The sequence below is a fragment of the Carcharodon carcharias genome, chromosome 13, assembly GCF_017639515.1.
Source record: "Carcharodon carcharias isolate sCarCar2 chromosome 13, sCarCar2.pri, whole genome shotgun sequence".
NCBI classification, from domain to species: Eukaryota; Metazoa; Chordata; class Chondrichthyes; order Lamniformes; family Lamnidae; genus Carcharodon; species Carcharodon carcharias.
Window position 1 is genome coordinate 61,813,681 of NC_054479.1, and position 21,926 is coordinate 61,835,606.

Here is a 21,926-nt window from a genome sequence, read left to right on the forward strand (position 1 = left end):
TTCATACACAACATTATTCATTTGTGTGATAGGCAGAACATCTTTTTGGCATTTTTTTATTTGTTCATGCGTGTACATGTACATGTGGGCATCGCTGGCTAGGCAAGCATTTATTGCCCATTCCAAATTGCCCCTGTTCAGAGGGCATTTAAAAATCATATTACTGTGGTCTGGAGTCTCATGTAGGCCAAATTTCCTTCCCTAAAGGACATTAGTGAACCAGATGGGTTTTTATAACAATTGACAATGATTTCATAGTCATCAGTAGACTTTTAATTCCAGATTTTTATTGAATTCAAATTCCACTATCTGCTGTGGCAGGATTTGAACCCAGGTTCCCCAGAGCATTACCCTTGGTCTCTGGATTACTAGTCCAATGACAATACCTTCGTCTCCCCTAGTTTGGCTTGAAGGCAGCATCCTGTTATTGGTGAATGCCACTCATGTTGCTACTGCATGAAGTAGCAGCATAAAACAGATGGCTTCACCTGTTGCTCAAATTTTTGAGATACCTTCCAGAGTAATCTGAGATAGACTGAGCACTTTTCAGGGCTGAAAGTGACGGCCTTAGGCCCATTCATGAGTTTGCGTGAAATGATCTGATCAGGGTAGCCATTATACTGCAGGATGCCTTTGATGCCCCTATTTCAGCATCAAGTTTGCATGGTGAGCAAATGGCTCAGGCCCTATTTACAAAGTTGCTGATAAGCTCAATCTTATAGCGTGTGACACTAAGAATCCCAACGTGGAAATTGACCAGTGAAGGTGGGCTGTGATACTGAGAACCCCCAGCAGATTTCTCAACTAGTACGTCAAGGAAAGGGAGTTAATTTGACTGCTCCATTTCAAAGGTGAATTTAAGCGCAGGATGGAGTCTATTAAGACATGTAAGGAAATTATTACATGCAGCTGTGGATTTAAGTATAGTGAACATATCATCCACATATCGGAAATATGCGAGGGGTAGGAGGTTAGGTATCATTCCATCGAAGACACTTTTCTCATGGAACCCAAAACAAAGATGTTTGAGAGAGCTGGGCCATGGATCCCATGGCAACGCCGTCTATTTGGGCATACATGGTGTCGTTCAAACTGAGATCAACTGTGCGAGTTGCTGAGTTCATAAGTTCAATGAGCATTGCTGAAAAAAGAGGCATGCCTCAGCTTTTTGCCTTGCACAAATCAGGACACTCGTAAGAATACCAATATAAGGGGAAAATAGCTATTTATGCTGTACGTGAATAGAGTGCTGATTGGTTGGCAAGTGTCGTTGCCATGGAGAATGCACTAGTGATAGTGACTGACAGTTAATTGCCAAGCATGTTTGAAATTTAAACCAGGCAGCTTGACTGTGATTGGTCAAGGCTTTGCTTTGTCAGCTCAGACATGTCTCATTTTTCAGCAATACTCAAGTTCTGTACTTTCAAATGACTAGTTCAATCAATACTGATTCACGCAATGGTGGTGGGTCTAGATTGCCATGATACAGTGCAGCAATCCAGGGATCTGAGATCATCAGAGATAATTAATTAATTCAAATCCCACCGTGAGAATTTGGGACTTTGAATTCAGTTGCCAATGATGCACCTATCCTGAGAATGAATTTAAAAAATATAAATCTCTCGTTCTATGTCTATGTTTTCTATCTTTAAGGCAAAGAAGATATTCTATCAACAACTTGATTGTATTAATTTCTCCATTACAATTGCATGTGCAGTTTTACTCAATTCAAGTCCCTTCATTCTGCCTGTGCTGTTGTTTCATACGGTATCACACAGTCCCTCCCCCTCCCCTGCTTATTAAAGTTAGAAAATGAAACTCTTCCACAACTGCCATTGAATCTCATGTTGTTTACTTTGTGAATAACCTGATTGGGCCCCGGTCAGGCACACAGGGGCTTGTGCCAATCAGCAGCCAGCTTTCTGTACAGTCACAGAACCCTACCCCTCAGCTAGTTTCACCAAGCTAAGTTTCATTTCTCAAGGTTGCAGCATACGGAGTGAGGAATACTTACAGGAACTGTCAGCCTTAAATCCAACGGCAAGTATTCCCAGCTAAGTGGCACTTTGGGTGGACTGGGCACCGCTTCAGAGATCAGTGCAGTTTTTAAAATGCAGAAGCAGGACTGTTGATTGAGAATCCTTTCCTTAGACAAAGACAATTGGGGAGTTTTAAAAATAAGGTTTTTATTTGGGTGGGATGTTAAAGCGTTAAAAATCTGAATCCTAACTCCCGTCGTTTCTGGATTTAATGGAGGCAGCACAGGGCCCGGCTGACAAACCACTCACAGGAGGCAGTTTGGCAGTGTATATACTTTAATGAGGCTGCATGTCTCATATGAGGAAAGGTTGAGCAGGTTGGGCCTATACTCATTGGAGTTTAGAAGAATGAGAGGTGATCTTATTGAAACTGATAAGATCCTCAGGGGGCTTGACAGGGTGGATGCTGAAAGGATGTTTCCTCAAGCAGAGGAGTCTAACATTAGGGGGAGCAGTTTCAAAATCAGGGGTTTCCCAATTAAGATGGAGATGAGGAGGAATTTCTTCTCAGAGCTTTGTTAGTGTTTGGAATTCTCTCCTAGCGAGCAGTGGAGGCTTGGTCATTGAATATATTCAAGACTGAGTTCTATTTTTGATTCACAAGGGAGTCAAGGGTAATAGGGGTGCAGGAAGGAAAGTGGAGTTAAGGCCACATCAGATCAGCCATGATCTTATTGAATGATGGAGCAGGCCTGATGGGCTGAATGGCCTACTCTTGCTCCTATTCCTTATGATTCTTATGTTCTATGTTTTCATATTTAACCAGTATTTAAAACTTAACCATTGCTGGTCAAGTTTTCTGAGCCTTGGGAAAGCTGGCAGCTAATGGGAGGCGAGGAAGACTGGATCGAGGAGGTAAATGCCTTCCCACTTGTCTGCTGATTCCAGTTCACCTGCTTCACCCAGCCCTTTCAATCAGACACCATTTAAACCTATTGATTAGCCCCGACTCCTGCCTCTGATCAGTCTCTGGCCTCCGATCACCCTGACCCCATCCTCCAGAGCAGTACTGAGGAAGTGCTGCACTGTGGGAGGTGCCGTCTTTCAGATGTGATGCTAAACCGAGGCTCTATCTGCCTACTTGGGCAGGTATAAAAAAATCCCGTGCTTTAGAAGAAGAGCAGGGAAATTCTCCCCGATGTCCTGGCCAATATTTATGCCTCAATCAACATCACAGAAAACAAGTTAATTTGGTCACTATCTCACGGCTATATTTGGGATCTTGCTGTGCACATATTGGCTGCCATGTTTCCTACATTAAACAGTGGCTGCATTTCAAACATACTTCATTGTCTTTAAAGATCTTAGTTATGTCCTGAGATTGTTCAAGGTGCAATATAGATGCTAATAGCGCTGGATCAAATCTGGAGCTTCTGATCTCCTGCACTGGGAAACTACCCTGGATGATGGGAGTGTGTCAGGGAGTCACATTGTCATGGCTTCCCCCTATTTTCCTGTTTTATAACCCCTATCTCCAACCCCGTCCCCAGATTTCTGGGAAAATCCAGCCCATCGTGCCAAATTGCCTTCTTCTTGCCTTAGGTTTACTGGGTTTCTATGTAACCTGAGTCAGGCAGACTGAGTTAGACAGATTTTTGGTCTACAAGGGAGTCAAAGGTTATGGCGGGGGTGGGAGGGTAGGGGGGTGGTGGGCAGCAAAGTGGAGTTAAGGCTATATCCAGATTAGCTATGATCTCATCGAATGGCGGAGCAGACTTGACGGTTCAGATGTCCTACTCCTGCTTCTATTTATCATGTTCTCCAGGGAGGGGGTAGGTGGTTGGGAACTGTAAAATGACAAGGAAAGGTTGGGGGGGATGGGTAGTGTGCCTGTTGTCCTTCTGCCACCATGGCATTTTGTCAGCAGTGCCTAGTGGCCAACTGAACCACTTAAGTGGCCAATTAAGGGCCACTTCCCTGTTCTGGAATTTTAGCAGTGGCAGGTGAGCCCTCCGCCTTGAGGGGACATTGCTGACAGCAACAATGGCCCCCATAGCAATGGCGCTGCCTGCCCTCACCAACACACTCAACCCCTCCTCCCGACTTGCCGGGACCTGCTTGATCGGCCCAGTCACCCCCAAACTCCATTTACCTGGTTGAGACGGTGCCTTGCTCCATGGAGTCCTCATCTTCCAGGTGCAGTCCCAGCTGTGGCCATTGCTCCTGGTGGCTAAGCCCTACTGATTTTCCTCCAGGGTTGCACACAGCCGTGTCCTGGAGATTGATCTTCAATTCCTGGAGTCTCCAGGCCAGACCTGGAGGGTTGGTAACTGTAGCTCAAATGGTAACTAATTAGTTCCCGGACTTACAATGTGACTAGGGGTCCCACCAAGGCAGGGTCACACCTGGCTTTCCAGCATGCTCATGGGACTCCTGCTGTCAGAATAAAATTCAGCTCACTTAGGGGATTAAACAGAAAGAGGCTGAAACAGGTAAGGGCTGACACAGAAAGAGGCTGAGACAGAAGGAGACTGATTGTGGAAGGCAGAAACTGCAGGGCGTTGAAACAGTCAGAGACAGTTGGAGCCCCGGGTTTAACCTATCTAGAAGGACAAGGGCAGCAAACACATGGGAACACCACCCACCTGCAAGTTCCCCTCCAAGTCACTCACCATCCTGACCTGGAAATATATCGCTGTTCCTTCACTGTCAATGGGTCAAAATCCTGGAACTCCCTCCCTAACAGCACTGTGGGTGTACCTACGTCACATGGACTGCAACAGTTCAAGAAGGCAGCTCACCACAACCTTCTTCTCAAGGGCAATAAATGCTGGCCTAGCTAATGATGCCCACATCCTATGAAGAATTTTTTTAAAAACAGCCATTATAGTGGAAATAGGACAGGTTCAGGTCAGGTATTGTACACCCCAGCTGATTTTAAATTCAATTTAGAACAGAAAATCAAACAAGCATCAGAACCAAACCCACCCTGTTACTATTGGGGCTTTTAGTGACTGAGATTGTATAATCGTGAAACAGTGACAGTGTGAAAACTACTGGATCGGGGATGTGGAGATCTGAGACAATAGGAATCTGACTTACCTGGAAACCCCTAAGCCAGCCAATAACATGCTGTACTATAACTAGATATCAGTCTTAGCATGGACCAGCCAGACACAGACCACTGAGTAATCTCTATAAATAAGTTTCTCTTAAGCGGTTACTTTTTGTTTCAGGTCATGGCAACTGGATCAGAAGTGAGAGTCGAGGAATATTTTCAATGTTTGATTTGCAACCAGCCAGTCACTAAACCCAAGCTGCTCCGATGCCTTCACACCTTTTGTGAAGGTTGCCTACAGAAAGAATGTCACGAGAAATGTGTCAAATGTCCCCTGTGTGAGATGCTAACCAATGGAGATCCTGTTTCCTTACAGGACAACATACTTGTGGCAAACTTACAAAGCAAAGTGAAAAAGCAGCAGCAAATCCTAACAAGCAGTGAGCTGCGCTGTGTCTCCTGTGAGGACAGTGCTACGCCTGAGTTCATGTGCCTGGAGTGTGATAAGCTCCTGTGTACAAAGTGCCTCAATATACATCAGGTGCTAATGACAGATCATAAGAAGCACGTTCAGACCTTGGGGACATTGAAGAAGTTGGATTCTGATGAATTCTTGAAGATCCTTAGAAGACAAAAGCATCTTTTTTGCAGTACTCACGATGATCAGCAACTCAGGTAATGTTGCCTCCTGAAGGAAGGCCTCACTCCTTTAAAGGTTTTATTATCTTCCCCCAACTTATGTCTCATTGAACTATTACCTCATCAACCATGAGAGAGAGGGCTACAATAACACTGGAGAGGTGTTGAATAGAAAGCAGCTGTGTCCCACACAATGGAGTAAGAGGAAAAGTCTAAAATAGCCAGTCTGATAATCTCCAAATGGACCCATCAACAGAGAATGTGGGTGATAGGGGGTCAGTATGACCCTCACTCGGAGAATGTGAGTTATAGGGGGTCAGTATGATCCTCACTCGGAGAATGTGGGTTATAGAGGGTCAGTCTGACCCTCATTAAGAGAATGTGGGTGATAGGGGCTCAGTCTGACCCTCACTCGGACAGTGTGGGTGATAGGGAGTCAGTCTAACCCTCAGTTGGAGGATGTGGGTGTCAGGCAGTCACTCTGACCTACACTCAGTGAATAGATGATTGGGGCTCAGTCTCATTGGAAAATGTGGATGATAGGGGCTCAGTCTGACCCTCACTGTGGGAATGTGGGTGATATGGGGTCAGTCTGACCCTCACTGCGAGAATGTGAGTGTTAGGGGTTTAGTCTGACCCTCACTTGGACAGTGTGGGCATTAGGGGGTCAGTCTGACATCACTCGGAGAGTGTGGGTGTTATGACACAGCGGATGGTAAATGCTGAGCTGCTCAAATCCCAGAAGGAAACTTGAAACAACTGTCACAACTAATTTTCAAATTGTATGTTTCAAGATGTGGGCTTTGAATTCAGTAATAAGACCACTGAGTCTTGTGGTTTTTATAAAACTAAGTTAAACATTTATTAATAAGAGATTTTAAGCACATATATATATCTACAAATTACTAATTTAATAACTTCTAAATCCCCTAATTAATTTAACTCCCAGTTACACTTTCATTAAGGCAATAGTAAGACACATAGGGCAGAATTTAGCCTTTTTAGGCGGACTCAGCCGGTGCAGGTGGAGGCAGTCGGGAAGCTGACCGCTGCCCACGATTGGGGCCAGACCGCAGTTAAGGCCCACCCAACATGAAAAATGAGCGGGTGCAGGAGGAGTGCGAGCGCAAACTTCGCGCATGCATGTGAGTGTGCATTTGCAAATCTCCCTGAGGCACAGAGAGATAAACATTTTTCCAAATATAAAATAAAGATTTCAAAAATGTAATAAAACATGTTTCCTTATGCAACTCTGCCGCCTAAGCAGGGACATGTTATAAATGAAATGTAAATTTTTTAATTTCATTTTTAGTTGCTGTTGGAAATCTCATCCTGCCTGTGGATGAGGTTTCCTGAAAAGTGGAAAGTCTGCTTGACCTTTCTGCCCGTCTGCCAACCATAAGGTTGGATGGGCAGCGAAGAATTTCTTTTAAGTACCTTTTTAATGGACTTAATAGGCCTTTTAATTGTCGGTGGGCACGCTGCTGACTCTGGCGTGTACTTGCCGACTGAAATATCGCGTGACTGCACGTTGACTTTAGACGCTTGCCTGAAGTCAATGTGCGTCATTTTATGCTTGAGCGAGTTGGGCGCAAGCCCACCCGCTGAGGTAGAAATTTTGCCCATAGATTTTAAAAGACCCAGGCAAAGTAAATGATACCCTGAACAGTCGAATTCAAAGTGAGTTCTCTTGTCTTCAGTCCCTGAAGACAGTAGTTTGAGGCATAGATACTGAAGGTTTTTCGCACTTGTTGAATCTTAGACTGCCTACCCTTACACACAGCCATCGGTCCTTTATACATATTTTCCCCATTGAATGCAAATTCCCATTGTTTCATTATATCTTCAGATTTTATCTTTCTGATAATAAAAATCTCTCACAGAACTAAGTTTTACCAGTAATCTTTGGGAAAAATAAACACACTCTTTCTAAACTTCACCTGGCTAGGTGACACATTTCACTCCTTCTTTTGAAAACAATCCAGTCTGGTTTATTTAAAAATGCAAAGTTCCCTTTGCCCCTATGTTTCTAAACTTCTCCATGTTTACCTAATTAACGTTTCAAACCTAACTTCTCTTATATCAAAGCACCCAGACTAGCTACCTCTAATTCAGTTAAGTCTCACACACACAGACACACACACGTAGAAACTATTACTCTATTTTACAATAAATTCCAATAACATTATGAGAATTATTATATCTTCCTGACAGTGGGTGTTAGGGGGTCAATCTGACCCTCGGGGAATGTGAATCCCTGTGAATGTCTGTCTATAACTTTGCTTGCAGAATTAGCATTAGACAAAGTCAGGTCTATCAGTTCCTTTGAGAATGTGGATGGTACAGGGCTATTCTACCCCCAGCTAAGGGAATGTGCCTGGCAGAGGGTGTAGCAGACAGTCATTGAGGGAACCTGTGTGATGAAGAGGACACTAAAGCCAGGGATGGTGCTAGCAGATAGACGCTGAATATATCTTCTGTTTGGATGCAATTGTCTGAACAGCTTTTTAATTCTACTTTCCATTTAGTCTCTACTGCACCACCTGCTCGGTGTGGTTGTGTGTCCTGTGTTTGGTGCTGGAACATAAGGACCATAACTGCTGTGGCATCAGGAAGCAGATCGCCACACAGAAGAATGAGTTGCGAGAGATGCTGGGTGCAGTACAAGAGAATGAAGCAAAATTCAACAAAACGCAGGGGGACCTGGAGATGCTTGTAGACAAACTGAATAGTGGCAAGTATAATGTGGAGGAACTGATCAGAGCAAGAGTTACTGCTGCCATTGAAAAGGTGAAAGAGGAGGAAGGCAGGCTACTGAATGAACTGAAGGAACTTCACTCAGCCAGAATCCAGAAGCTGCAGGAAGGTGTGACAAAAACAGAAAATGTGCTGAAAAGAATGTCTGTGAGCAAAAGCCTGGTGTCCCAGTTGCTTCGCTATGCCACAGAGCAGGAGGTCTTGGAGCTGCAAGGAACAATTAAATCAGCGCTCAGCAGCCTCCGGGAAGAGAAGCCCCTGAATGTACAAATGCAGAATGCGGTGATAGATTTTCAGGAGTGTTGGGTTTATCCAGAGAAAATGCTGGGCAGCCTGATCATCACAAAGTGTGAGTAATATCCAGAACTCCCTGCGTGCCACCTGTTCCCTTTCAATGGAAAGTCATTAAAAGCAATAATTGCCCTGAACTCAGTGTTTGCTGAGGACACTGGTCCAAAACAGTGTGAGGCTGTGGCTTTGAGTCTCCACATCCATGTCATTAACAGGAACAGTCAGTAAGAGGGTCCTTTAGTCCATATGTCTTTAGCACCAACCAACAGCCAGTGATGACTGAGCTTTGTGCCCCTTTGAGGAGCATTTACTGGACCCACAATCTGTGCAGCTCCCAGTAAGTGACCCAGACTGCCACTGTGTCCATCCCAGTAACTGACCCAGACTGCTCCCCTGTCCATCCCAGTAACTGACCCAGACTGCCACTGTGTCCATCCCAGTAACTGACCCAGACTGCCCCCTGTCCATCCCAGTAACTGACCCAGACTGCCCCCTGTCCATCCCAGTAACTGACCCAGACTGCCACTGTGTCCATCCCAGTAAATGACCCAGACTGCCCCCCTGTCCATCCGAGTAACTGACCCAGACTGCCCCCTGTCCATCCCAGTAACTGATCCAGACTGCACCCCTGTCCATCCCAGTAACTGACCCAGACTGCACCCCTGTCCATCCCAGTAACTGACACAGACTGCCCCCTGTCCATCCCAGTAACTGACCCAGACTGCTCCCCTGTCCATCCCAGTGACTGATCCAGACTGCCCCCCTGTCCATCCCAGTAACTGATCCAGACTGCTCCCCTGTCCATCCGAGTAACTGACCCAGACTGCACCCCTGTCCATCCCAGTAACTGATCCCTATCCATCCCAGTAACTGATCCAGACTGCACCCCTGCCCATCCCAGTAACTCACCCAGACTGCACCCCTGTCCATCCCAGTAACTGATCCCTATCCATCCCAGTAACTGATCCAGACTGCACCCCTGTCCATCCCAGTAACTGACCCAGACTGCTTCCCTGTCCATCCCAGTAACTGACCCAGACTGCTCCCCTGTCCATCCCAGTAACTGACCCAGACTGCTCCCCTGTCCATCCCAGTAACTCACCCAGACTGCTCCCCTGTCCATCCCAGTAACTGATCCAGACTGCTCCCCTGTCCATCCCAGTAACTGATCCAGACTGCTCCCTTGTCCATCCCAGTAACTGACCCAGACTGCACCCCTGTCCATCCCAGTAACTGACCCAGACTGCCCCCTGTCCATCCCAGTAACTGACCCAGACTGCTCCCCCTGTCCATCCCAGTAACTGACCCAGACTGCCCCCTGTCCATCCCAGTAACTGACCCAGACTGCTCCCTTGTCCATCCCAGTAACTGATCCAGACTGCCCCCCTGTCCATCCCAGTAACTGACCCAGACTGCTCCCCCTGTCCACCCCAGTAACTGACCCAGACTGCTCCCCTGTCCATCCCAGTAACTGATCCAGACTGCTCCGCTGTCCATCCCAGTAACTGATCCAGACTGCTCCCCTGTCCATCCCAGTAACTGACCCAGACTGCCCCCTGTCCATCCCAGTAACTGACCCAGACTGCTCCCCTGTCCATCCCAGTAACTGACCCAGACTGCCCCCCTGTCCATTCCAGTAACTGATCCAGACTGCCCCCTGTCCATCCCAGTAAATGACCCAGACTGCATCCCTGTCCATCCCAGTAACTGATCCAGACTGCCCCCTGTCCATCCCAGTAACTGATCCAGACTGCCCCCTGTCCATCCCAGTAACTGATCCAGACTGCCCCCCTGTCCATCCCAGTAACTGACCCAGACTGCATCCCTGTCCATCCCAGTAACTGACCCAGACTGCTCCCCCTGTCCATCCCAGTAACTGACCCAGACTGCTCCCCTGTCCATCCCAGTAACTGACCCAGACTGCTCCCCCTGTCCATTCCAGTAACTGACCCAGACTGCTCCCCTGTCCATCCCAGTAACTCACCCAGACTGCCCCCCTGTCCATCCCAGTAACTGACCCAGACTGCCCCCCTGTCCATCCCAGTAACTGTCCCAGACTGCTCCCCCTGTCCATCCCAGTAACTGACCCAGACTGCTCCCCCTGTCCATCCCAGTAACTGACCCAGACTGCACCCCTCTCCATCCCAGTAACTGACCCAGACTGCACCCCTGTCCATCCGAGTAACTGACCCAGACTGCTCCCCCTGTCCATCCCAGTAACTGACCCAGACTGCACCCCTGTCCATCCCAGTAACTGATCCAGACTGCTCCCCCTGTCCATCCCAGTAACTGACCCAGACTGCCCCACTATCCATCCCAGTAACTGACCCAGACTGCCCCCTGTCCATCCCAGTAACTGACCCAGACTGCCCCTTGTCCATCCCAGTAACTGACCCAGACTGCCCCCCTGTCCATCCCAGTAACTGACCCAGACTGCCCACCTGTCCATCCCAGTAACTGACCCAGACTGCCCACCTGTCCATCCCAGTAACTCACCCAGACTGCATCCCTGTCCATCCCAGTAGCTGACCCAGACTGCCCCTTGTCCATCCCAGTAACTGATCCAGACTGCTCCCTTGTCCATCCCAGTAACTGACCCAGACTGCCCCCCTGTCCATCCCAGTAACTGATCCAGACTGCCCCCTGTCCATCCCAGTAACTGATCCAGACTGCTCCCCCTGTCCATCCCAATAAATGACCCAGACTGCTCCCCCTGTCCATCCCAATAAATGACCCAGCTTGCATCCCTGTCCATCCCAGAAACTGACCCAGACTGCTCCCCCTGTCCATCCCGGTAAATGACCCAGACTGCCCCCCTGTCCATCCCAGTAACTGATCCAGACTGCCCCCCTGTCCATCCCAGTAACTGACCTAGACTGCTCCCCCTGTCCATCCCAGTAACTGACCCAGACTGCCCCCTTGTCCATCCCAGTAACTGACCTAGACTGCTCCCCCTGTCCATTCCAGTAACTAATCCAGACAGCCCCCCTGTCCATCCCAGTAACTGACCCAGACTGCATCCCTGTACATCCCAGTAACTCACCCAGACTGCATCCCTGTCCATCCCAGTAACTCACCCAGACTGCTCCCCTGTCCATCCCAGTAAATGACCCCCAGTTTTCACCTTCTGTCCATCCCAGTAAATGAGCCAGACACCCACCTTGTACAGGGGTGAGCAGGGTCTCTGAGTAACCACTCTCCTGTCCTCCATCGTATTTGGTTATCAGTACCAATGACAGCACAGACCCTCGAGATTATGGCATCTGTTGGTGAAAAAATCTCTTCATGATAAATTGAGAAGAGTATCGATCTGTGCATACTTTCAGAATGTATTGCTGTTAGGTAAGGATCTTTGTGCTGTCTATGTTTGCATGGTTCCACTTTGTGCTTTAGTTTGGTAACGTGTCCCACTCCAAGAATGTTTTGAATGAATTATGTAATTAAATGGATATTAATCAGTTCAATGATGTATTCGACCTGGTTGTTTATATCACTGATCCATCTGTTCAAATGATTCCTTTCCAGTGAGACCAGAAGCAGTTCCAGATGGAAAGTCGAGATTGCCTGGATTCGATACTCCTGTATTGTACGGGAAAGAGGTAAAGATATATTATTATTATAGACTATAAGGACTTAAAGTATTTTGTTATTTTGCAATATGATCTCATAGAATGGAATTAAGAGTAGGAAAATTGGTAATTGCCTCTAGCTTTACGTCTATCAGCAGCAAGTAGGGAAGATGGTGGCATACTGGTAATGTCACTAGACTAGTAATCCAGAGGCCCAGGCTGATGCTGTGGGGACATGGGTTCAAATCCCAACTTGGCAGCTGGTGGAATTTAAATTCAGTGAATAATAATGATGATCATGAAACTATCATCATTTGTCATAATCACCCATCTTGTTCACTAATGCCCTTTAGGGGAGGAAGTATACTATCCTTACCTGGCCTGGCCTGCAGACCCACAGTAATGTGGTTGACTCTTAACTGCCCTCTCTGAAATGACTGAGTAAGATGTTCAGTTCAAGGGCAGTTAAGGATGGGCAACAAATGCCAGTGATGTCCATACCTATGAAAGAATAAAACAATACTGATGGGGCAGTGTCAATGTCAGGATTCTCCTGAGGAGTTCCACACCAAATTCAAAATGTGGTCAGACTGACAAAGCTCCCTACTTCAGTCGCCCAATCCCAATCCTTACTGAAGAGGATACCCAGTGAAGAAAAACAAAACATTTTTTCAGCTTCTCTTTCCTTACACAACCCTAACCCTATCTCCTCCTCCAATGCACTTCGACCTGGAGTTGCTTCCCTGTTGCTGATGGAAAAAAATGCTGGTTCTCCATGGCTGGCTATCTGAAAACTGAAATTCTGGCCCACAATCTTGTGCTCCCAGCAATTCATCCATAAATGTGCTGATCTCAATGACAATTACAGCTTGCATTTATATAGTAAAAGTGTTCCAAGTTGCTTCACAGGAGTGTTATTAGAGTCTGACCAAGCCACATAAAGAGATCGCAAGACAGGTGACATAAAGCTTGGTTAAAGAGATAGCTTCTAAAGAGCCTCTTAAAGAAGGAGAGAGAGTTAGAGAGGTGAGAAGTTTAAGGAAGGAATTCTAGAGCTTAACATCGAGGCAGCTGAAGGCGTAACCGCCAGTGGTGGAGCAATTAAAATCGGGATGTGCAACACTCAGAATTAGAGGAACGCAGGGATCTCATGTGTTGTAGGACCAGAGGAGAATATATAGATGTGGAAAGCAAGTCTGTGGAGGGATTTGAAAATAAGGATGAGAATTTTAAATTTTAAAAATGAAGTTTTGCCAGACTTGAAACCAATATAGGTCAATGAGCACAAGGTCACCAGGGGAGCAATCTTCCTCCTCCCATTCCACTCTTGCAACATGATTTGTAGCACAGTTTAGTTATAATGAATAAGGTACTGCTGATGTATAGCTTGCAGCAATTACATTCTTGCCCTGGCAATACGGTTATCATGGGGATGATTAAAACTTGCTGAAATTGGTGTAAGAGGACTCAAAATGATCTTAGCAGCTTTACCACCTTATTAACACCAATACTAGGTCCGTGTCACTTTTACTAGGTTGAACTGTTGAGTGGCCTTATATTTTCCCTGCCTTAGGGATAGGCTGTTTTTAATATGTAAAACAGTGTGTACCATCTACAAGATACACTGCAGCAACTCACAAGGCTCCTTCAACAGCAGCTTCCAAACCCATGACCACTACCTCCCACACGGAAAAGGGCAGCGGATCCATGGGAGCACCACCACCTGGAAGTTCCCCTCCAAGCCACTCACCATCCTGACTTGGAAAAATATCGCTGTTCCTTCACTGTCGCTGGGTCAAAATCCTGGAACTCCCTCCCTAACAGCACTGTGGGTGTACCTACACCACATGGACTGCAGCGGTTCAAGAAGGCAGCTCATCACCACCTTCTCAAGGACAACTAGGTATGGGCAATAAATGCTGGCCTAGCCAGTGACGCCCACATCCCATGAAAGATTAAAAATAAAAGGGTCCTTTGAGGTACAGAGGACCCTAATTGCCAAAAAAGAACTCTAATTACCATCTTAGAACAGACCAGGATGGAGTCTGTGCTGAGAGACTTTTCTGTCCTCCCGCTATTTCTTTTCCTGGCCTTATCTATCATCCACTCCTCTTCCCTATCCCTACAAAGCCACCAAAGTAACCCTACAGGAATTAATTACCTTCCCCATCCTCCCTCTCTGTCCCTTTAAGCCCCCCTCTGCCTTTCCCCCTTTCTCCTCTGCCTTTCTACCCCAACCTCTCTTCTTGCTTCTTCGTAGATCCCCTCTTCTCCCCCTTTCTTCCTGCCCTGCTCTTTCCCATCATTCCTCTGGAACTTCCCTACTTATTCCCAACTTCTCATCTCAGGGTTTTGAAACCATCACCATGGCAAACAATTTGTAAATTTTAAGTTGCATTTGACTTAGGGTGTGACATGATAAATGGGGAATGTGCGAGGTGGAGCCTGGCTTTAAACGGGACATGAATGCTCTGTCCATAACATGCCTAAATAACCACTCATTTCTTCAGGATATGGAGCACACTGCTCAAAAAATTGGCGACAAAAGGAAACGGGATGCAGAGACAGAAACACAACCCCCTATAAAACAGTGTGTGAAAGAGGAGACAGGTAAGAGTGTAGAGGGAACTTCCAGCACTTCTTCCAACTATGGGGTCCACAGCCCAACCCCCCGCATAGAAAGTGTCACTTCGTATGCCGAGGATGATGGAAAGCAAAACTCGCCCTTTGTCCTAGATGCGGTAGGTAAGCTGACATTCTTTATTTTTTCAAAAACACTTTAACACTGTCAATAAAGTCATTCCACACTTCTTTCCTCCAGTCTTATTCACCTTTGGGTGAATTTGTTTTACATTTTTCACGTAATGAAGAGCTTACTTTTATAGCTCTTCATGTCATCAGGATGTTTCGAAACACAACACAGCCAGTGAATTATGTTTGATGAGTAATCATTGTTATTATTTGAGTGAGAGCTGATTTTTGCATGGCATGATTCCACAAATAGCAAGTGAAATTAGTAATCAGTTGTGTTGCTTTGGTTGGTGTTGTTTGAGGGATAGCTGTTGGCCAGGGTCCTGGAGAACTCCTTGTTCATGATAGAATCGTGTCGTGGAATCCACTTACATCCACTGAACGAACAGATACTAGACAGCTTAATGTCTCATCCAGAAATTGGTACCTCTGACAACGTGCTGACCTAAATTATGTGCTGAACTTCTGGAATGCATTTTGAACCCAAAACCTGCTGACCCAAGCAAGAGTTCGTCCACTGAGCCAAGCTGACATCAAGAGCAAAGCAAAACAAAATACCGCAGATGCTGGAGATCTGAAGTAAGAACAGAAACTGCCAGGAAAACTCAGCAGGTCTGGCAGCATCTGGAGAGAGAAACGAGACTTAACATTTCATGTCCAATGTGATTCTCCTTTGGAACTGAAGAGAGGTAGGAATGTGATGGGTTTTATGCTGTTGCAAAAGCGGGGAGGGGCAGGTGGAGCAACAGAGAAATGCAGGGATAGGTTAGAGGGTAGGGGAGATTAAATGTCAAAGATGCCACTTAACCAAAGACAAAGGGAGTGGTAAATATAGTATTAAAGAAACAAAGGCTTGGTCCAGAGAAGGTGTGAATAGCAGAATAAAGGTCAACATTGTCTGAAAGCAAAATAGCAGAATGTACTAATAGCAGAATAATGGTCAGTGCTGTCTGAAAGCAAAAACATAAGAACAAGATACAGACTGGCTCTACAGGGGGGAAAAAATCAATATGGCCACGATGAACTATTGAGTGTGCCAGCTTGTGTCAGCTGGTAGCACTCCGAGTTAGAAGTTTGTGTGTTCAAGCTTCTTTCCAGTAGTTGAGTACATTACCTATGCAGTGCCTGAGGGTGTGCTGCAGTCCGAGAATATAATTTTTCAGATTGGATGTTAAATCGAGTGTCCATCGGCCTGTCAAGTGGAAGTAAGGAGTCCCCATGTCAACATGTGATGAAGAGCAGGGAATTCTCTCTGTGTGCTGGCCAAAATTCGTTCCTCAATCAACAAGACCAATCACAGATCCCCTAATCGTTCAGCTGACTTGTTGCTTGTGGGACCCTGTTAGCTGCAAATCGACTATGTTTGTCTGCAAAGCAACAATGCCAGTACCTTGTTTGTGAAGTGTTTTGGGATGTTGGAGGATGTGAAAGGGGCTAGATAAATTCCACTTCTTTCTTTCAATGTAGAATTCTAAGGCTGGGGAAAGAGCAATTCTTTTCCACCCTATATTAACATTGAGCACACCAGCTGAACAACGAGTGAGCTTTAAAGGTTCCTCATTATCATTGTCTTTGGCATTCCCTCATGGTGAGAGTGATTCTTCCTTGTGGATGGTTGGGTGGAAATGCAATGTCAGTGTTGGCTGTGTCTTGGCAGATGGCTTAGGGGCCCTATTTTACCCTTGCAGGCACTCCCACAGTGAAGGTTCATTCAGTGATCTCAGCTAAAAGAACTGATGGAACCACTCAGCAAGAACTGGCTGAGTGATGAGGAACTGCCTTCATTAGATGTTACGAGACCACCGACCACTTCATGGATTTCATCTGAATAAGTTGTCTGTGCAATCCTTGCACAGAGAATGTGATGAAGGGAGAATATCAGGAGACAAGCAGCTCTTCAAAGGCTGCCTTTCAAATTAAAAAGAAACAAATCTGGGGGTAAAAATTATGTTAAATTTTTTAAAGAGGCAAAAAATGACTCTGCCTTGGAGCAAAGGCAATCAGGGAGGCAGATGTTTCTAAACCCTAAACACTGGGGTCTCAAGCTGTGCACTGAATGGTTTACTCCTTCCTGTCCTTTATACACAACCATCATCTTCCTCTCTAGTTCTCTGAATAAAGACAGGTCTGATCCACAGCACCACAGGTAGGGCAAGGAATCCACCCCACCTGGAAAGGCCCTGAGCTGTTGGCACCAACCTGATCCACACCAGCCATCTAGCCAACTGAGCCAACCAGCCCCTGGTTGCTTTACATGCATGTTGTAGTCTGGAGCTATGGATAGTTATGGTAGAGGCTCCTATTTACTTTTTATCACACGGCTGACCAAGAATCTCTCCTACTCTTAACACTTGCCATTAGTGTATGTCAGAAGAATTTATAAATTGCTACTCAACCTATTTGGCCACATAGTGAAACTTCCTTGGCCTTCAAATACTGGGGTGGGACTTGAACTAGGAGCTTCTGACTTAGAGGCAGGGACACGACTCATTGCACCACAAAACCTCCTTACATGCAATAAGACTTTAATTTACACATTATCCCATCACATTGATAACTGTAAAGTGTTTTACACATCATTTCCATTTTGAAATGCAAAGTTGTTATGTAGTATTTAATATGATCATTTATTTTCCGTGACATTACTTCATGCAAATTATAAATCAGCTGCAAATTTTAAAAATTTTTGACATGACATGATGAAATCTGAAAGATATTACCAGTTTTGGCAGGTACCAGATACTGGGCCTCGATTTTAACACAACTGATGGGCAGGTTAAAATATTGGAGTCGTGTAATAAAACCTCAACCTGCAGCATTCTTAGCCAGTGTGACATTCACAACAGCGATTCTATCACTGGACAAGACTCCCACTAAAAGTAGGCCTATAACTATGTTTCAAAGTCACGGCCCAATGATGTCATTGGCACGGCAATGCATTTTTACCCTCGTTGTGGGTGCAGTCTCGAGCTGTCTGTTGCCAGGCAACAGAAACATGGCAGGAGGAGCCGACCAGCAAGACGAGGTCCTGATAAGTCTGTAACTTGGCCTGTTTTGAAGCTTTTTGTGGGCCAGGAGGAGCAGGAATGTTTTCCTGGTCCTCAAAGGGTAGCCTTTGGTGTTCAGCTAAAAATGCCAAGACCTCCTCCATCCTGATTGCTATTGTGTCCTGAGTCTTGTCCAGCTTCCCCAACACCCATCCCCCATCCCCCTGCCCGACTGCTGGGGACTATCCCCATGTCTTCCCAGCCTCAGCTTCCTACCACTAAATTCCTGCTACATATTTACTTAAATAAGGCCTAGCTGTTAAAAATTGGCAAGGCTGCCATGTCCTTCCTTTGGGTTGCTCTTCATTGTCGGGCTCCCTGTCACCCTTGCCATCTCCCCACTTGGCTGTGTGTATCCACTTGGAATTTTGTGTTGTATTTGAGTTCCCATTCATGCACAATGTTCAACTTTGATGTTTCCTTCCTTCCTTTTTCAGTGGAGCTGATACAAATAGATTCAGAAGATTCCAACTGTGATTAATCAAAGGTGAATGTCCTGATGCGGAGTGCACCTAGGAAGATTGGAGCAGAGGCACAGACAGCAGCTTTCTTCAGCAACTAATGCAAACATTTGTGATATTTGTTATGACCCGGAATGCACCGCCTGAAAGGGAGATGTAAGCAGATTCAAAAGAGAATTGGATGTGTATCTGGAAAGGAAAAAACTGCAAGGCTATAGACAAAGAGCAGGGTAATGGGACTAAATGGGAAACTCTAAATTGGAATGGCCTCCTGTGCTGTGAGATTCTGTGGCTCTGTGATTGTTTCTGAAGTGCTGTTGTAAATGGCTACAGAAAACAAGAGGATGTCAGATTGCTGCTCTCGAAACAAGATAATGTTATCCATTTATACTAATAATGAATAATCCCTATTTTTATTGGACTCAAAATGTTGACTCTGTTTCTCTCCCACAGATGCTGTCAGACCAGCTGAGTTCTTCCAGTATTTTATGTTTTTATCTCAGATCTCCAGTTCCACAGTATTTTGCTTTTATTTTAATGGATAATCCCTTGTTTGGATATAGGCAAATTATATCAGTATCACAAATTCAAGCTTTACTTCCATCCTGTGTATGACACAGGAGATACTCAGACCAAGGCTTCTCCCAAGTGGCTGCCCTAACTGTGGCAGCAGGTTGGCTGAAACCCTACTTGCGTTGTGTAAATGAGATTGCTGGTGATCTTCTGCCAAAGTTGGGGCGGCTATTCGAGAGAAGCTGAGAGGAAACTCCTGATCTCTGTTTGTGTTATATGCTGCACTACAATGTGAGAATTGATAATTATTTGTAGGTATAAAGAAAACCTCACTGTATATGATTCCTAGTATTAAAATACAACAGCGGGCAGTCCTACCCTCCCCACATTATAAAATGTGTCCCCAGTCAAGTCCTACCCTGCTTATATTGTGAAGAAATAAAGACCAGGGACAGTCGTAGACAAAACCTATATAGAGAAGTTGGGAAAAGACAGCTACCTGCATCCTCAGATTTACACATTTCCACACAGGTCTCACTTTGAACAGTTTCCCAATTTTGGAGATATGTATTTAGATATTGTCCAGGCTACATAAACAAATACATTATTTTTAACTTTCCAGCCCATTCCATTGAGGAATAGCAGCTGTGAAGCATGCAAAGTTTTTTCATACTAGTCAGCATCGAGCATTCTCAGGTGAGATTAAGTACAAAGTAGTTATACTCTGAGGGCAGGTACATCACCGTTTACTTGTACAGTACAGTATAGACCCCACTACACTATCTTGTGAAGTGTTGAGAGGCCAGGTTCATTCTCTATCAGTTGCAGGGTTAGGCTCACTCTGCAGTGCTTAAGCAAATGTTTTATGCTTACTGAAAAACACTTATCAAAGTCACAAATTACATCCTATGTGACTGTGAGAAGGGTAAACTTTCCGTCCTTTTCCTTCTGTACCTGAGTGCAGTCTTTGACATGGTTGACCACACCATGCTCCTCCAAACCCTCTCCACTGTTGTCCAGCTGGATGGGACTGCACTTGCACTCGCCTGGTTCTATTCTTATCCATCTAATCATATCCAGAGAATCACTTGCAATGGCTTCCCTCAAAGATCTATTCTTGGCCTCCTCCTATTTCTCACCTACACGCTGCTTCTTGGTGACACTATCCAAAGGCATTCACATGTTTACTGATGACATTGAACTCACCATGATCTCTCTTGACTCCTCCATTGTTGCTAAATTAGCAGGTTGCTTATCTGATAACCTCTTATGTTGAGCATCACTGGTTTTACTCATTCCACCATTGGTGGCCGTGACTTCGGTTGCCAAGGCCTGAAGCTCTGGAATATCCTTCCTACACCCCTCCGTCTCTCTATCTTTCTGTCCTCCTTTAAAGCACCCCTTAAAAGTCACCTCAGTGACCATGGCTTTTTGTCATCTGACCTAATATCTCCTTATGTGGCTCAGGTATCAGACTTTGTTTAATAATGTTCCTGTGAAGCACCTTAGGATGTTTTATTACATTAAAGGTGCTATATAAGTGTAAGTTATTGCTATCAACTGTTCTGCTCAGGCACAAATGTCTGGCACAGTGTATAAAGTCTCATGATGGAGTCATACATATAGTTCCAACAGGGTCTCTGGGCAGTGAGTATGAGCAGGAACCCCAGCTAGCTATTCTGTCCCTGGCTGTGGGATACTGTGACCAACTGCAGTATCCCTTATGCCAACCTGGCTAACTGAGCACAGACTCGGCCTCCCTGGTTCAGCAACCCTAAGCATAGTGTGTGATGTGAAACTCATTTGACTGTCAAAGTCCATCCTCCAGGTATCTATCTTCCAAACACTTCTTAAATTTAAACAGTTTCCAAACTTAAACAAAGCCAATTACATAGCTGTGAGGGGAGAACTGGCTAAGATTAATTGGGTAAATAGGCTAAAAGGTATGTGGTGGCCTAGACAAATATGGAACCCACTTAGTACTAAAAGGGTTAATGGAAAAATTGAATTAAATGCTTAGGTCTAAGAGAAAAGTACTGCACCCTTGAAGAACAATACCATTTTGTCTGACCTCTGTTGTAGGATGAGCCCTGAGACATTCCATGTTCTTTCTCAGGCCGAATGTAACCAAAGTTGTGATAACCAAGTGCATAGGCACCGCATCTGTTGTGGTGGGAATGGAAATTAAATAAAACATGGATTGGTTAGTTAACATATGCAAATAAGCGGATTGAGATGTGCAAAATTTACTGATTGGCTGTAAAATGCTTTTAAGCAAGTGTTTGTGTATTCTGCTTTGAGACGGTACAATAGCTCTCGTTGTATTGTTCTCCCTTGTGCACAAGTAATAAATCTATGTATTAATGATGCCTTGGTGTGATTAATCTCCAACAGTATGGAGGTTGATGAACAGTGGGAAACATTTAAAGAAACAATTCAAAATCTTCAACAAAAATACATTCCATCGAAGCACAAAAAGACCCATCTGTGTCTCACTGAGGAGGTTAAGGATAATATTAAATTAAAAGAAGAGACTTTTAATGTTGCAAAAAACAATTGCAAGTCTGAGGATTGGGTGTGTTTTAGAAACAAGCAGAGGTGGAAAAATTAGAGCATAAGAGTAAACCAGACAGGAATATAAAAACAGATTCTAAGAGCTTTTATAAGGATAAAAAGGAAGAGAGTAACTAAAGTAAATGTTGGATCTTGGAAGCAGAGATAGGAGAAATTAACATGGGGAGTGAGGAAATGGCACAGGTGTTGAACAAATACTTTGTGTCATTCTTCACAATAGAAGACACAAGTTCCATACCACAAATAGACAGTTACCTAGGGGTTAAAATGAGTGAAGAAATTAGGGA

General features: G+C 45.2%; 1 protein-coding gene across 3 annotated transcripts; it reads left to right on the forward strand.

Moving 5' to 3' along the window:
* Positions 1–1,964: 1,964 nt before the first annotated feature.
* On the forward strand, positions 1,965–21,432 carry LOC121286179 (protein PML-like). Of its 3 annotated transcripts, none has more exons than XM_041203160.1 (6): positions 1,965–2,040; positions 5,216–5,712; positions 8,205–8,782; positions 12,250–12,323; positions 14,804–15,038; positions 18,529–21,432. In XM_041203160.1, exons 2-6 carry the CDS (start codon positions 5,219–5,221, stop codon positions 18,570–18,572), a joined length of 1,425 nt encoding a protein of 474 aa, XP_041059094.1. In that variant the 5' UTR covers positions 1,965–2,040; positions 5,216–5,218; the 3' UTR covers positions 18,573–21,432. The 3 variants fall into 3 exon arrangements, with proteins under 3 accessions (XP_041059094.1, XP_041059095.1, XP_041059096.1); XM_041203161.1 differs by having other exon boundaries at positions 14,804–15,034; XM_041203162.1 differs by having other exon boundaries at positions 14,804–14,903.
* Positions 21,433–21,926: the final 494 nt, after the last annotated feature.